Raw genomic sequence first — 15,104 nt, 5'->3', positions numbered from 1 at the left:
ACCAAAACCGTTATCTGTAGTAAAAAAATGTTTAGTGTGTATACATGTGTTGTTACTTACTACGGAGTATGTGATAATTCCAATTCAAATCAAATCGACTTAAATATATGTTTTTGTCAAAAAAAAAAATTATTTAAGATATACAAAAAAATAAAAACAAAATAGTTTTTTTCCTTGTCATTTTTTCTTCGTAATCATGAGCTCATCTGCGACGTCCTCAATTGCCTTAGGCGGTGGATCCGCTGAGGCTTCTGCTTCCCAAAACACCTCAAAGCGTCCAAAATGTAATCTATCATGATCTATTCTCCAATTTTTGATATATACATTTTGTCATTTGCGTTTGTTACTTTTCAGTTTTTCTTTTTTCTTTTTTCTTTTGCTGATTTGATCAAATGTGTACGTTGGGATTGTAGTACCTAGTGTTCTTGAATGCTTTTTCAGTTTCCACGAATATAATTGTTGTAATTGATCAATCCTTCTATGTTTTTTTTTGTTCTCGAAGGGAATTTATTTGCGCATAGGAAAAAAATATAACAGAATAACTTTTTGAGATGTTGCTAATTGCTACCTCTAGCTCGGTTATCATATTCCTCAATTTCATCACATAGCATCGATCTATCAATGAGAATGACTGATAATTTACAGATGTATACAGATATATCTATCATATAAGGGATAAATTCAGATTACTGATATTAATCTAGTACACACACAAATGGGTACTGATGTTACTCTATTATGTGTTTGTTGGATTAATGTAACTCCCAACAATGTAATACCTTATGATTTCTCTCTTTTTGAGATAAGTTTCCTATAAGTTGTGAACTAAAAAACCTAATCTGTTGGAAAATTTTTCCTCATCAGATTCAAGATTTATCCAACAGGAGCTTCCAGCATGCAAACCAATTCTTACTCCAAAATGGGTAAATGCTTCAATAACTCATACTTATAATGTAACATTTTTATGGGTACAATTTCCAATTAATGTTTTATTATAGTTTAAAGTATCTTTTTCTTTTCTTTCTGCCTATCTTATATGCAGGTGATTCTGACTTTTCTTATCTCAGGAGTTGTCTTTATTCCTCTTGGAGTGATTTGCCTATTTGCTTCTCAGGGTGTATGTTTTAATCTTTTCAGTTTTCTCACTTTGCAGCTTCGTTTATTTCTTATTTTGTGAACATGACTTTTTATTATTTTTATTACATGATCAGGTCACTGAAATAGTTGATAGATATGACACAGACTGCATTCCGTTATCATCTAGAGACAACAAAGTCAGATATATACAGGGATTAGAAGATAAGAGGTGTAACAGAACAATAATGGTAGATACACTTATCATCTTCAGTTCTTGCTATATTCTTCTTCATTAATTAGCTTTCTTTCACAGCCCTTTTCTTATAATTAATGTTTCATGTTTGATAGGTAACTAAAACTATGAAGAATCCTGTCTATATATATTACCAGCTTGAGAACTTTTACCAAAATCATCGACGGTAACATCTCACTATTAGTCTTCATCGTACTAAAACCTCTCTGAACATGCAATACTTTATGTGATGTTTTTGCAAATTGCAGGTATGTGAAAAGTCGACAAGATGGACAATTGAGAAGTCCAAAAGATGAACATGATGAGAAGTCATGTGCGCCTGAAGACACTATTGGTGGTGAACCTATTGTTCCTTGTGGTCTTGTTGCGTGGAGTTTGTTCAATGATACTTATGACTTCAGTAGAAATAACCAAAAAATCCCTGTGAATAAGAAAGGCATCTCATGGAAGAGTGATAGAGAATCAAAGTTTGGTAAAAATGTCTTCCCAAAAAATTTCCAGAAAGGATCTCCCATCGGCGGTAAAAGTCTTGATCAACATGTTCCAGTAAGTTATTTTGATGAGCTGAGAATCTCACATCTTAAATAACAAAAAAATCTTAAGTGATATATAAACTACAAGAGATATTAATCAATCTACTCACTGTCAATTGATTTGATGTTACATTTCCATAACCATTGGACACTTTCTTTAATCATAAAAGAACCAGTACATGATGTACTGTATATAGACTTTGCTTAAAATTAAATGTATGTTTCTGGCAGTTGAGTGAGCAAGAAGACCTAATTGTCTGGATGCGAACTGCAGCTTTACCAACATTTAGAAAGCTGTATGGTAAAATAGACACTGATCTTCAAGCTGGAGATACAATAAAGGTCTTGTTGCAGAATAATTACAACACTTATAGCTTCGATGGAAAGAAGAAGCTTGTGCTATCTACCACAAGCTGGCTTGGTGGAAGGAATGGTTTCCTTGGGATTGCGTATTTGACTGTTGGTAGCATATGCTTGTTCTTGGCTATTTTCTTCTCCGTCTTGTATCTAGCAAAACCAAGGTATGTCACATTTTCTACAATGCTACATTTCATTTAGAAGATGCTCTGTTTCTTTGAGACTTTTGTCATAAAAACGGCATAGAGAGTCTTTAAAGAATCTCCATAGCACAGAACTAAATATGTTATGTTTTATTTATGTGTTCAGGCAATTGGGAGATCCATCTTACTTGTCATGGAACAGAAGTGCCGGGGGTGGACGATGATAGAGTTCTTTTAAGCGCTCCTTTGCTGTTTTTGGGGATCTGTCTCTATTGGTAAATAAAGTCCTTCTCATGTTTGTCTAAACAAGAATAGATGTTTACCGTTTACAAGAAAAAATATGTCTGGACTAACCAAGAGTATTATACCACACATTGTAGTACTTCTGTTTGATAGAAAGAAGTCTTTAATTTGCAAAATGACTATGGACCTATGTCAGAGAATCATGTAAAATGTACATGAGCGGTTGCAAATTGCATGGGCTGGAAAGCATGAACATGAGTAGTCATACCTTTAAACCAATCGTCTGAACATCTGGAAGGCATGTGAAACACTGAAACTTAAAATGTTCACAATGATCTATACGCCTGCCTTGTTTGTTTATAATACTAGTGAAAAAAATTTGTATTCAAGTCTCCATAACACATATTTCAACTGGACCACGATATATTTGATGAAATAAAACGACCATAATACAAATTTTACTTGGTCCACCAGAATTCTTATTTGTTGAGGTTCCTTAATCCCAAATGGTTGATCTGGGGATATGAAATAGCATTAGGAAACACGATTCAACTATAACAAGATTCACGAATATCAACTGAGCCGAGTCCTTATTGTTGAGAAAAGTAAACTCGAGAAAGTTAAAACGATTTCTTTTCATAAGAAACCAGTCCATGAATTCCACCTTCTATCTGTGCTGCACCAGTACGAGCCTATAAACAACATCAAAACCATAAAAAGTAAATACACATCAAAACAGCGTAAATAGCAGATTAAGATAGTTTTCCAAGGAGTAGAATTAACGACATACCTCGAGTCTAAGGACATTATCTCTCAATAGCTCGTGAGCAGACTGCAAAGAGGAAGCACCAAGATCTTGGAAACCTTGCTTCACAGCATGCATTGTGTAAGGTATAAACTTCAATACCGAGCCTTTATCTGCAACTGCTCCAACTACTCCTTGTGCGATCTTGAGTTTTGTGGTATCTCCCAAGTATCTCTGGTCGCTTCCTTTGGTCATCGCTTCTAATGAACCCATACCTCTGTATTTCTTCACTCTCCTACCGTTCTGTATAATTAACACAAGACAGACCAAACAAAGCAAAATCATTGAGGAACATGGTAGTTGGTTTAAATCAATATTCAAAGTAGGAAGTTGTGTTCAGTTACCCGATATTCATAAGCTCCAGGAGCCTCGGTGCTTCCAGCTAAGAAGCTTCCCATCATCACAGTTGATGCTCCAAGAACTAGAGCCTTCACAATGTGACCTGAGTTTGAGATACCACCATCTGCAATAACAGGTACACCGTGCTGAGCAGCAACCGTAGAGACTTTGTACACAGCAGTAGCCTAAGAGAGTACCAATCACATAAAAATAAAGAACCCAACTTTATAAGGAGCAATTCATAGAATCAACTTAGCACTCTCTTTCAAATATGAAAGCTTATTTTCATTTACCTGTCCACGTCCAACGGCACAAACCTCTTGTGTAGTGCATATAGATCCAGAACCCATACCGACTCTCAACCCATCAACTCCTGCTTTAATCAAGTTCTCAGCCTGATACATAGTCACCACATTCCCACCAACCACATCCAACTCTGGATACATATTCTTCACATACTTAATCATTTCAATCTGGTAAATAGAGTTCCCTTGCGAACTATCCAACACCACAACGTTAGCTCCAGCTTTCACCAAGTGCTCTAACCTCTCCTTGTCTGAATCCCTAGTCCCTATAGCTGCACCAACCATCCATTTATTGTCTGCACCAACAGTTCCTGACCCTAACTTGGGATACCCTTTAACCCTCTCCACATCGTCTTTTGTCACTACGTTCACTGTCTCACCTTCCTTCTCAAGAACCACAAATCCTTTCTGCTTATCTTCCAAAACCGCCTCGATCTTATCAAGATCAATATCCCATGGAACATTGTAATCAATACTCTCAAAACTCCTCATGTAATCATATATCTTCATCTCCTTTTGGTCATCTTTCAAACTCGACCACTCAGATTTTGAGACATAACCCAACAATTTCGGTGTCAATGTTCCTGAATTAGTCAAACAACAACAAAAAATGTCGTTTAGTGAAAACTATTTCAAAATAGTATTCAGTCATCTACTTATTGACCACTATTTTGAAATTGGAAGAGACGAATAAAGTAGTTAACTTTATACCTGTCTGGGAGACAAAGACGAAGGAAGAAGGACCAAAATCATCAACAGAACCAATCTGATGCTCTGGGCATTTGAAAACAGCATCGGACGCAATCGGAACCTGAAGCGACTTGGCGTGACGGATGACGGAAGCTTGGGTGTCGATGTCGCAGTTATAGTGAACGATTCCGATTCCACCAAGAGCAGCCATAGCAGCAGCCATGTGGGATTCAGAAACAGTGTCCATCGGGGAAGCGACGCATGGGATCGAGAGTGGAACGCGCTTGCTGAGGCGCGTGGATAGAGAGACGGCGTCCGTGGAGAAGTCGATGTAGTGAGGTAAGAAAATCACATCGTCGTAGGTGTATGAGTATCCCTGTGAGAATAGCCTCTCAGCTGAGAATCCATCTTCGAATCCTCCTCCTGACATCTTTCGAATCCACTAATGGCGTCGCTGCGTTGAGAGATAGAGGGGGGGAATGAACAGTGAGGGTGAGCTAGGGTTTAGTGATGAGGTTGGTGAAGGAAGGAAGGTTTTAGGAGCGAAAGACGACAAAATCACAAAATAAAAATAGAAGTTGGTGAAATAGATAAAACCGAAATCGAAGATATTAAACCGAATCAAATCAAATCAAATCAAATCAAATTTGGTTTTATAAATCGAAATCAAATCAAACCGGATCGATGATTATCTAGGCGACTAGGCTAGGGATTGTGCTGTTTCCGTATCCGAACAACACGTTATCGGCCAATTTCTAATTTGGCATCTCAGTTTCCTTCACTCTCACTACAGCTTCGAGTTCAAAGGTCAGGTCCATTTGTAATCTACGACGATGTAGATCAATGTAGAGAAATAGTCTAATTTCTTCGTGAATTTTAAGGTTCTGATTTTGGATTTTTCTTTGAAAACTTTAGGTTTTGTTTCTCTACGATAAAAAAAAAATGGCGGATTCATCGTCACTGTTGTACGATCAGCTCAAGGTTGAGTATACATTCACAATGCTCAGTGTTATTTTCTTTTATTCTGGTGAATTCATATTTGGACTCTTTGTTAGGTTGCTAAGCCGTTCTTCTTGTTGGCTGGTCCAAATGTGATCGAATCTGAAGAACATGTTCTTCGAATGGCTAGAAGCATTAAAGATATTGCCACAAAATATGTGTAACCATCCCACTAGTGAAGCTTTCCTCCAGAGATCTTGTGTGTGGAACGAATAAAAGAATTGATTTAGGGGGAAGTATGTTCAAATATTGATCCACATATAGCAATTGGGTCATAGTTGAGAGCTTGATCTTTTTATCACATGAGCATTTTTAGGTTATTGAGTAGTGTGTGTTACTTATGCATGTTGTTGTTGTTTGTGAGCGCTGTAGGCTTGGGTTGCCTCTGGTTTTTAAGTCAAGTTTTGATAAAGCTAACAGAACTTCATCAAAGTCATTCCGAGGTCCTGGCATGGCTGAGGGTCTGAAGGTAATTTTTTTCCTGTTTACTTTTTTTTTTTTTTTGGGATAAATTCATTCCCTCTTGTTTCAGTTGCAAGTATGGATGATCTTCTATCCGGTACTGTTAGAATTGTGCATTTGAAATCCTTCAAGATCAATGCAAAAAGGATCTTATATTTTTTTTTAATTCAAAGGTCTTTTTAAATCTTTCACCATCAGCTGACACCAGCCATTGGTAGTAGCTCCTGCCTATAATGCAACCAACCAATCACACTAACAAGGACTAGTCACGATGTGGCTTCTTTATTAGTGTGTAATTTCTGCACAAGTATAGTAAGGTAGTAACTTTTCTGGTTCTCTTAACAGATTCTTGAGAAGGTGAAAGTAGCATATGATCTACCAATTGTTACTGACGTTCATGAATCGAGCCAGGTATATTGAGTTTGAGTCACATCAGAGAATCAAGATTCGAAAAATCTTTGTTCATTTCTGATGCTTAGTTTATTTTTAATTAGTGTGAAGCGGTCGGCAAGGTTGCAGATATTATTCAGATACCCGCATTCTTATGTCGCCAGGCAGAAATCTAACATATGTTTTCTTCAGTTCATTTTGGCTTTCCATTTTTCATCTAACTATTAGCTATATCTCCAGACAGATCTTCTGGTTGCGGCAGCCCAATCTGGGAAAATTATCAATATAAAGAAGGGACAATTTTGTGGTCACTCTGTGAGTTATCTTTTCCTTGGTGTTTTAATATGGCCAAACTTTTGTTTCCTGGTACATTATAGTGCCTGATTTCATGTAATCCAATTTAAGGTCATGAGAAACTCGGCCGAGAAGGTTAGACTCGCAGGGAATCCAAATGTGATGGTTTGTGAAAGAGGAACCATGTTTGGATACAGTAAGTTAACTGTTCTTTGTGTTAATAGAATTGGCTGCGTGAATGAAAAGACACTGAGTACCTTCCTTTTACATTGGATTTTGTTGCTCAGATGATTTAATAGTAGATCCACGAAATTTGGAATGGATGAGGGAAGCTGATTGTCCCGTTGTAAGTTAATCTTGCTTCTCGTTCTTTTTCTTGTTTCGGGAGTTTATATCTTAGTATTGATGTTATATTGTGATGTTTGCCATTCTTATAATACAATTTATAATTGTTGGCTTCAGGTTGCTGATATAACTCATTCATTACAACAACCTGCAGGCAAGAAGGTATGAAAATTAGAGCCAACAATGCTCTTAGTAAATAGGAAGTGCTTAGAATTTCAAAGATAAATCATAAATGGTCTAAGCTCAAATATACCTTGTTTATATAGTTAGATGGTGGGGGTGTTGCTAGCGGAGGCCTTCGCGAATTAATACCATGCATAGCAAGAACCGCTGTAGCTGTTGGTGTCGATGGAATTTTCATGGAGGTACTGAATTGTTTTTGCAAGTTGATTGTATCTTGTGTCACTTTAATATCTTTGTACCAATTTTATTATGGAACTTGGCTAATTTTCTGGTGAATTAGGTGCATGATGATCCTTTAAGTGCACCAGTTGATGGTCCAACACAATGGGTGAGTTATACTTTTTTTTCAAACCATATCTATTCGCATTCTTGATCATCTTTTTTTGCTTCCCGTTTTAGCATCTGCGTCATCTAGAAGAGCTCATTGCAATCGCGGTAAGCCATTTACATCTCCATAGATTTACTGTGTGTTTCTCAATTTGTTGTAACCTTTGGCAGTTATGACATCTTTGCAGAGTGTCTCAAAAGGGAAACAACAGTTCCAAATGGACCTCACGCCTTATCGTGATTAGAATCAATGGGGTGTATTATCCAGGCAAGTAACTGAAAAAAATCAAGGTAAAAAATGATGAACTCTCTTCTTCTTCTCATCATTTGCAGATATTATGACAGGTACTTTACTTGACTCGGATTTTTCTTTTTTCCTGAACTTTGCAGGTCTCTGACTACATTTTGGGTGTAACTACACCTTAATAAATATTTCAATCTTGTCCGAGCAATACGCATTATATTTGCTTGTCGGCAGTCGGCAAAATACATCTCCCCACAGGCCACAGCGACTATTGTATTTTCAAAGTAGCTGATGTTGCCAAATATCAAATGTCTTAAAGCTAAAAAAAAAAAAAAACAATTGGAAGTTAACTTACTAATTTACTAAAGTATACAGAAGTTACGTTTTCTATACAGTATTTTATATTTGTACACATAACATAAGCTTTTTCTTTTGAACTTTCTATATAATGCATGGTTTCTTACTTTCTTTCTTTGTTGCACTTGCACAATCGATAAAACCTCGACAAACAAAATGCAAAAATAGTAATGTCTTTTTATTTATGCAAATATATTGATGGGCCTAAAAATTGGATTCAAGTGGGCTCGGGTTAAACAAATTTAGCCCAAACAAAACAGTGAATAAGTATAAACTGAAGAGGGCTAAATCGTAAATTTTCATAAGCTCAATTTCAAATATCAGAGAAGCGGCGTCGCTGATTCCGGAAATTTGCAATTTGCAACGGTAGAACTCTCTGGCGATTGAGAGAGTTTCTGGGGGAAGAAGAAAGCAGAAGATCTGGTGATTTAAGGAGAATGGCGTTCGCGAAGGTAAACCCTAAATTCCTCAAGATTTTGAATTGAAAACCGAGATAGGGTTATATTACACGTTCATCGCAGATGAGATTTGAGATCGAGGGCCTGTTCCTGTTTTCATTCGATTACCATTGAGCTGTTTTGTCGTAAATTTCAAGGCGCGATTAGGTTTTATCGAATCTTTAATTTTTCGTATACAGAAGAGATTTGGCTTGTTCTTCTGCTTCTTTTATCAGTCTGGTAGACGGTATGGGGAAGTTACAAGATTAGTTTCATGTGATTTTCATCTCATATTTGGTTATTTGGTTGACATAGTATTAAAAATCCACCACTGACAAAGCCTGAGAGTTCTTATTTCACTTACTAATTGCAGGCACCAAGACTTAGTAGAGATGATATACTTGGAAATCGAGGTAAGGGAAACTGTTTTATCCTCTCTGTTACTTGGTGAATCTTTTTCATTCTTAATCAAAATAATTCAGTTCTAAATGTTTACATCTGAAACAGTGAGCACTAGGAGTTTCAAAATTTTCTCCGATAATCAGAAAACTGATCCAGTCGGTACACTGTAAGTGTATCTCTTGCATTCATCTTTCAGTACTATTGTTATTTGTTTCATCTGAATTAATTTTTTTTTTTTTTTTCTGCAGAGGGATTTCACAGAAGACTCGTATTCCTTTGAGGTTTGTGATGAATTTGGCTTGATCATTAAGAAGTAGACTTTAATTAACGAATCACAAGAAATTATTAATCTTGTGCTTTTACATTGTTTAGGAGAAAGTCTGTTACAATTAGCAGTGTAGCAGCTTCTAACATCAATATGAAGGTTTATCCCTTTCCCTCTCTCTGATTTCATCCAAGTGTTGGATATTTATGTAGTTAATTCACATGTATGTGCATTTTTTTTTTTTGATTGAAAAGAAGGGCATTTCGAGAATCATAGGCAAGGGCAAAAGCAATAATGAAAATTCTGGTAAGGTTATCGCAGAGAGTATTTTCATTACAATTTTGGGATGTAAAAGTTAACTCTAATTTTTTGTCTCCTTTTCAGAGGAATATAATAAAGTCAAAAGAAAAGCTTTGGCTGATTTAAGTAATCTTGGTGGGAATATTGGCAGCACTAGCATGTAAATATCTTAACTCCTAAGGGTTTCTTTTTGCGATCTCTTATGGAATCATTGATAAATTTCCCATGGTTTTCATTTCTTAGTCAAACTGATTGTATGTTTAGAAAACATATTTGTTTAGTTAGTTTTTATTGTACTGATTTGTGTTCCGTTCTAAAACTATTCTATTGAACACGCAATAATGCAGGAAATGGAAGGGTGTCAAATGTGGAAATTTGCAAAGGTATGTAGTAATAGCTAGCTGCTACTAACATACCTACAATAGCGTTACAACAATTAGTATCAGTCAATGAGCTTTTACAGAACGAATCTGCAGAGTTTCATGTATGAACTATATAATTTTTGACAATGAGTTGATGAGCGCGCAAATTGACCTTTCTATGTGTAGGATTTCAGTTGGTTCAACCAGAGTTAATGATCTTTCAGTTAAAAAGTCTACCAAGGTATAGCAACCGTATTGGCAAACTATATTGATGTTGTATACTTGCAAATTACTATCACTAGATCCATATGACTTGCAACAATTATCCCAAACGCTGTGTCTTAAAGCATCTTCATCGCTATTGCCTTCAATTTTCAGTAAAACCTTATCTTAGATTTTTTTCCCCCTGATATAGGAGCCTGATAGTAAAAGAACAACCGAACTTGGAAACAATAACCCTATTAAGACAGGTGAGTTCCTAAATGTTATGATTGTTTTCATGTTTATGGCTTTAGTTGATCTGTACTTCCGATGATATAATTCATATTTTAGGTCAGAAATTCATCAAAAGCAAAACCCTGAGCCTTGGATCAACGGCTGGTGGAACAAGGTACATTTAATCTCATGCCTAATAGAATATACCCTTCTAGACTAGATATCTTGTTTATTCCCTACATTACCTATCAATTTTTCGAAGCTCTCATCAAGTGACCTGTTGTTCATTCGGACCTTTTCCTTAATATCTGCTGAGAATGATTCTACATATTTCACTGGTTAACTTCCTTGACTGATTTCTTCTTGCAGAAAATCCTTACCAACTTTAAAGAGAACAAGCCTCGTAGAGAAGAGCATAAAAAAGGTTAGCTCAAAAGTCAATCTACTTGACATATTTTTGTCTTATAGTTAGCTGGTTGTACAACAACTCGTGAGGCTAATCATTTAGGATATTTTAAGTAATTGTACGTGTCTCTACTTCCTGTCTTTGATTCTGATTTATTCTTATTTTCTTGGCGCAGTACAATGTCTCAAGCTTGAATTCGAAACAGTTGGGTCAGGGTCCAGGTAGCATGGATTCCTCTTCTAAACTTCTTATGTGTGATGAAAATGTATATGTTAAAGTTGTAACTCGATTGGCTCAGTATCTGATATTAGTGAGGTTGCATTGTTTCAGCTAGTAAAGTCAGCAACAAAGGCGTCCCACAGCTGAGCAGTGTCCATCTCGTAAGGAAATCTATCAAGGTATATACCGCGTTCTCTTTCTTATCTTTGTATACAAGGGGTCTCTCTGAAATAATTTGGGCCTTGGCCATCATCATTGAACTACTAAATCAGTCTTCTTTCACTTTTATTGTCTTGCTTCTGATCATTTATCTGGCAATAGTTACAGTCATATTGAGGTTTTTTTGTTTAGTATATATGTGACAACTTTCTCTCTTACTCAAGATCCAGAAAACAGTAAAGACGTCGCTACAAAACCGTAGTTCTCTTAAGAAGCCCCCAGTTGGTAGAATTTCTTCAGTTCCTTCTTCTGATGAAGTTGTCCCAACACTGTCACTTCCGAAAAAGGTTGAAACAGAATGTCTCAAAGAAGATACTCAGGGACAGAGTTCTTCTAGTGAAAACAATGACCCAACAACAAAAGTGTTGGATGTTACAGCAAAGCCAAAATCAAAACGTAGAATGTCTTTCACATCTCTACTAGTGACAGGATCAAAGGTTCATAATTCTACTAGATGTTGGTTCATTGTGACTTTTTTGTCTCCGTTATTACTAATTTGGTAACTTTTTTTGCAGTTTGATGAGAAAAATGGTGATACTGCACTGCCAGAAAAGCTTCCCAACATTGATAATGAATCCAATCAGCTGGAAGTTGCGGAATACGTGGATGACATATATCAGTTCTATTGGATTGCAGAGGTAATTCACTTCTTATTCCACATACACAATTTCGCTTGCCTTATATTCGCTTTTTCATTTTTCCTTATAATTTTGAATTTGAATTTTAGCTTTCGAAGTACTTAACGTGAAATGTTGTTTCAGGCATTAAGTCCAGCTTTGGGATACTACTTGTCAGCTCATGCAGAAGTTAGTCCAGTTACACGTGGAATTTTGATCAACTGGCTTATCGAAGTGAGTTCATCGGATTTTTCCGTTTCCATTTCAACTAGATATTTTCCCTACTTAAAGTTTTTCTTCTCCATGTAGAATCCTTTTAACTCAGTACTGCCTATTTGTTTTGCAGGTTCATTTCAAATTTGATCTAATGCATGAGACACTCTACCTCACAATGAACTTATTAGACCGTTACCTTTCCCAAGTTCCTATACGGAAGAACGAGATGCAATTGATTGGTCTTACTGCACTCCTATTGGCGTCTAAATACGAGGACTATTGGCATCCCAGGGTATGTGACATTTTATCCTGAAAGCTAAAACCTCTTCTTAATCTCCTATGGTTTCAAACTTATAATTTTGTAACCGGCCCATGTCCATGTGCAGATCAAAGACTTGATTAGCATCTCAGCAGAATCATACACCAGACAACAAATCTTGGGAATGGTAATTAGTGAACTCTGTTTAAAATCAACTTCTCTATATTCATTTTAACAAACTTTGGTCGTTTTCTTTTCAGGAGAGGATTATGCTTAAACAGTTAAAGTTCCGTTTGAATGCACCCACCCCCTACGTTTTCATGTTGAGGTTCCTAAAAGCTGCTCAATCAAATAAGAAGGTACACACAAAACTTCTATTTAAATGCTATAGAAGCTATGAAATTAATCTGTCTGATTAGGTGGACATTGAATGGTATTATTTTTCTTTATCAGCTTGAACAACTTGCCTTCTACCTTATCGAGCTGTGCTTGGTTGAATACGAACCTTTGAAGTATAAGCCGTCATTGCTATGTGCATCAGCCATTTATGTTGCCCGATGCACTTTGCATCTGACTCCAGTTTGGACCCCGCTCCTAAACAAACATACCCACTACAATGTCTCTCAGATGAAGTAAGTAAACATCTTTTTAATAACTCCTTAGACTAATTACATTGTTTTCCTAATCTTACACAATTCTTTTATCACAGGGATTCTTCTGACATGATCTTGAGGTTTCACAAAGCTGCTAAAACAGGAAAACTGAGGGTCACTTATGAGAAGTACATGAATCCAGGTCACAGTAACGTTGCAGTCTTGAAACCCTTGGATAAGCTCCCTCTTTAAGTAGAATTCTACAAAAGTCACGGCATGCCTCACCAGTCTAAAGGTATATACATATATGTTCATGTAGCTGAAACTTGGTTTCTATTTGCTTTCTCGGTTGAACTGATTTTGTTCATTCTTACTCGGAAATTGCAGGGAGATAGAACATCTACATGGACTCTAGCCGAATATTAAGAAAACTCAAGGCTAATGGTGATTCTTGAATAGGTGTGTGTTTTTTTTTCCTGTGTGCTTAATCACTGAGTAATATTACAGTTTCACATGATCATAAAGACAAAACTCCAATGTAGTGATAACGTTGTATAAAGCTTCTGGAACAACATAACAGTTCTAGGTTTTCCCAAGAATTAAGTCAAACCAGATCTACTCAAAAATATAAAAAACCTTTAATGTATAAACTATATACACCTGAGATGTGTGCCCTTGAGTGTGTGTTGTATGGCAACTCTACTTCCACTATGAGCATGTGAGTAAACTGTCTGTGACAAACACATCCTCTGTCTCCAGTGTCCGTCTCACTGCTTGGTAAAAGTTAACCCATGAAGATGAATAAGAGTCCACAGGACCGAGAAAGAAGGTAGGATTGGGACTACTTGCAGGGGAAGCAGCAGTCACCAAATCCAAAACCGAAGCTGCGGGTTTGAGCTGATGGGGGAAATTGAATGCCAAGTTATCAACTTTATGCTCATAGATTTTGCCATTACGATCGAGTTTATAGCGAGAAGTGCCTTGAAACTCTCCTTTAGCTTCCCATGGAACTCGAGGCACACCCTTGAGATTCCACCTGATGAGGATCATGTTCTCTGATGGTTGCCATACCCTGAAGATCTCAAGTGAGATATCCCTGAACAATATCTTCCCATGAAATCTGAGTGCCCAGAAGATCAATTTGTAGTTCTCAATCCCAGTGAACGTGTTCATCGGATCCACAAGTGTTATATCATCCCTGTATAAACAAACATTCACAAAACAGAGATCAAAGGAGGCTCCTTTTTTTGTACCCAGAAGATAAATATTCTTTCTTTCATCTCGTATCATTCAAATATGAAGAGTAATACCTGTAGATGTCGTAATTGAGGTCTCTGGTGAAGAGCAAAGGCAAATCTTCACGAAGTGTACGGACAGCGACACCAAGATTGATGTAGAATTCATCTTTGTCGTGGTTATTATGCTTGTCTTGAGAGGCGTGTCTTGTCTTAACCTGGGCATCTTTAAGAGGAGGAGACTGGATGCTAGAAAGAGAGAGTGTAGAGAAATCATCTTCCTCAAACTCGTAGCTAATTGAAGACGACGATAGAGATTGACTGAAAATGGGTTTAAGGTTTGGGTATTTTCCGGTTTGAAGATGGATTGAGGGAGATGATAGGTTAGTAAGAAGAAAAGCCATAGCTGCTTGCGTGGTTTTTGAGAAGCTCCGTCTTTGGGTTTCTTCTTTACATTTTCATGGCGAAGATTCTGAGCCAGAGAAATTGTCTTGTGGAGAAGAGCAATGTAGCACGGAACTTTTGTTGGAAGATAGATAAATGAAATCAAAAGCTCTTTATTTTTTAATTTTTTTTTGAGTGGTTTTGATTTAAAACTCATTATTTTTATTATGATCTTTTTTTGTTAATCTTTATTTTTGTGTTTAGTTAGTTTAGTGTTTAAAACAGAAACGGAAACTAATGTTGTCGTTGTCTATTAGCTTCAAACGTCGTGCAGTCCAACCTACTCAAAAACCACACAAAAGTGCATCTCATATACAAAGACGGCACAACGTTAAGTACTACACACTTT

At 36.7% G+C, this 15,104-nt stretch overlaps 5 protein-coding genes across 14 annotated transcripts; 3 read left to right on the top strand and 2 right to left on the bottom strand.

Annotated features, from left to right (window-relative positions):
• Positions 1-70: 70 nt before the first annotated feature.
• LOC104775423 (putative ALA-interacting subunit 4) lies at positions 71-2,782 on the top strand. Of its 2 annotated transcripts, XR_015595288.1 has the most exons (9): positions 130-284; positions 865-923; positions 1,043-1,117; positions 1,212-1,325; positions 1,426-1,496; positions 1,579-1,876; positions 2,095-2,384; positions 2,530-2,638; positions 2,744-2,782. XR_015595288.1 is itself a non-coding variant. In XM_010499495.2 (8 exons), the coding sequence occupies exons 1-8, from the start codon at positions 197-199 to the stop codon at positions 2,585-2,587; spliced, it is 1,053 nt and encodes a 350-aa protein (XP_010497797.2). In that variant the 5' UTR covers positions 71-196; the 3' UTR covers positions 2,588-2,782. The 2 variants fall into 2 exon arrangements, 1 of the variants encoding a protein (XP_010497797.2); XM_010499495.2 differs by having other exon boundaries at positions 71-284; positions 2,530-2,782.
• A 227-nt stretch (positions 2,783-3,009) lies between these two features.
• Positions 3,010-5,328, bottom strand: LOC109124597 (inosine-5'-monophosphate dehydrogenase 2). The gene is made up of 5 exons (XM_010499492.3): positions 4,767-5,328; positions 4,044-4,639; positions 3,756-3,935; positions 3,397-3,654; positions 3,010-3,298 (listed from the first exon to the last, which is right to left on the bottom strand). The coding sequence occupies exons 1-5, from the start codon at positions 5,173-5,175 to the stop codon at positions 3,227-3,229; spliced, it is 1,515 nt and encodes a 504-aa protein (XP_010497794.1). The 5' UTR covers positions 5,176-5,328; the 3' UTR covers positions 3,010-3,226.
• Positions 5,329-5,430: 102 nt separating this feature from the next.
• Positions 5,431-8,457, top strand: LOC104775386 (2-dehydro-3-deoxyphosphooctonate aldolase 2-like). Of its 8 annotated transcripts, none has more exons than XM_087508577.1 (15): positions 5,431-5,552; positions 5,661-5,726; positions 5,801-5,904; positions 6,117-6,213; positions 6,552-6,617; positions 6,701-6,760; positions 6,837-6,911; positions 7,002-7,086; positions 7,178-7,236; positions 7,353-7,397; positions 7,502-7,600; positions 7,699-7,746; positions 7,818-7,853; positions 7,934-8,036; positions 8,136-8,457. In XM_087508577.1, exons 2-14 carry the CDS (start codon positions 5,688-5,690, stop codon positions 7,988-7,990), a joined length of 870 nt encoding a protein of 289 aa, XP_087364703.1. In that variant the 5' UTR covers positions 5,431-5,552; positions 5,661-5,687; the 3' UTR covers positions 7,991-8,036; positions 8,136-8,457. The 8 variants fall into 8 exon arrangements, 6 of the variants coding, with proteins under 6 accessions (XP_087364703.1, XP_087364704.1, XP_087364705.1 ...); XM_087508579.1 differs by having other exon boundaries at positions 5,465-5,552; positions 5,801-5,980; XR_015595289.1 differs by having other exon boundaries at positions 5,469-5,552; positions 5,801-5,980; positions 7,506-7,600.
• A 182-nt stretch (positions 8,458-8,639) lies between these two features.
• On the top strand, positions 8,640-13,688 carry LOC104775362 (putative cyclin-B3-1). Of its 2 annotated transcripts, none has more exons than XM_010499476.3 (23): positions 8,640-8,798; positions 9,157-9,196; positions 9,291-9,351; positions 9,434-9,466; positions 9,558-9,609; positions 9,705-9,756; positions 9,835-9,910; positions 10,098-10,133; positions 10,299-10,353; positions 10,528-10,582; positions 10,665-10,722; positions 10,917-10,971; positions 11,129-11,174; positions 11,284-11,351; positions 11,556-11,828; positions 11,907-12,029; positions 12,153-12,242; positions 12,355-12,516; positions 12,611-12,670; positions 12,744-12,842; positions 12,937-13,115; positions 13,193-13,371; positions 13,464-13,688. In XM_010499476.3, exons 1-22 carry the CDS (start codon positions 8,784-8,786, stop codon positions 13,326-13,328), a joined length of 1,824 nt encoding a protein of 607 aa, XP_010497778.1. In that variant the 5' UTR covers positions 8,640-8,783; the 3' UTR covers positions 13,329-13,371; positions 13,464-13,688. The 2 variants fall into 2 exon arrangements, with proteins under 2 accessions (XP_010497778.1, XP_010497780.1); XM_010499478.3 differs by having other exon boundaries at positions 8,650-8,798; positions 11,562-11,828.
• LOC104775348 (uncharacterized) lies at positions 13,599-14,935 on the bottom strand. Its single transcript, XM_010499470.3, has 2 exons — positions 14,387-14,935; positions 13,599-14,274 (listed from the first exon to the last, which is right to left on the bottom strand). The coding sequence occupies exons 1-2, from the start codon at positions 14,713-14,715 to the stop codon at positions 13,785-13,787; spliced, it is 819 nt and encodes a 272-aa protein (XP_010497772.1). The 5' UTR covers positions 14,716-14,935; the 3' UTR covers positions 13,599-13,784.
• Between the last annotated feature and the right edge of the window lie 169 nt (positions 14,936-15,104).

The sequence above is a fragment of the Camelina sativa genome, chromosome 3, assembly GCF_030686135.1.
Source record: "Camelina sativa cultivar CO46 ecotype springtype chromosome 3, ASM3068613v1".
NCBI lineage: Eukaryota > Viridiplantae > Streptophyta > Magnoliopsida > Brassicales > Brassicaceae > Camelina > Camelina sativa.
This window is presented reverse-complemented; position numbering and strand designations above follow the sequence as displayed.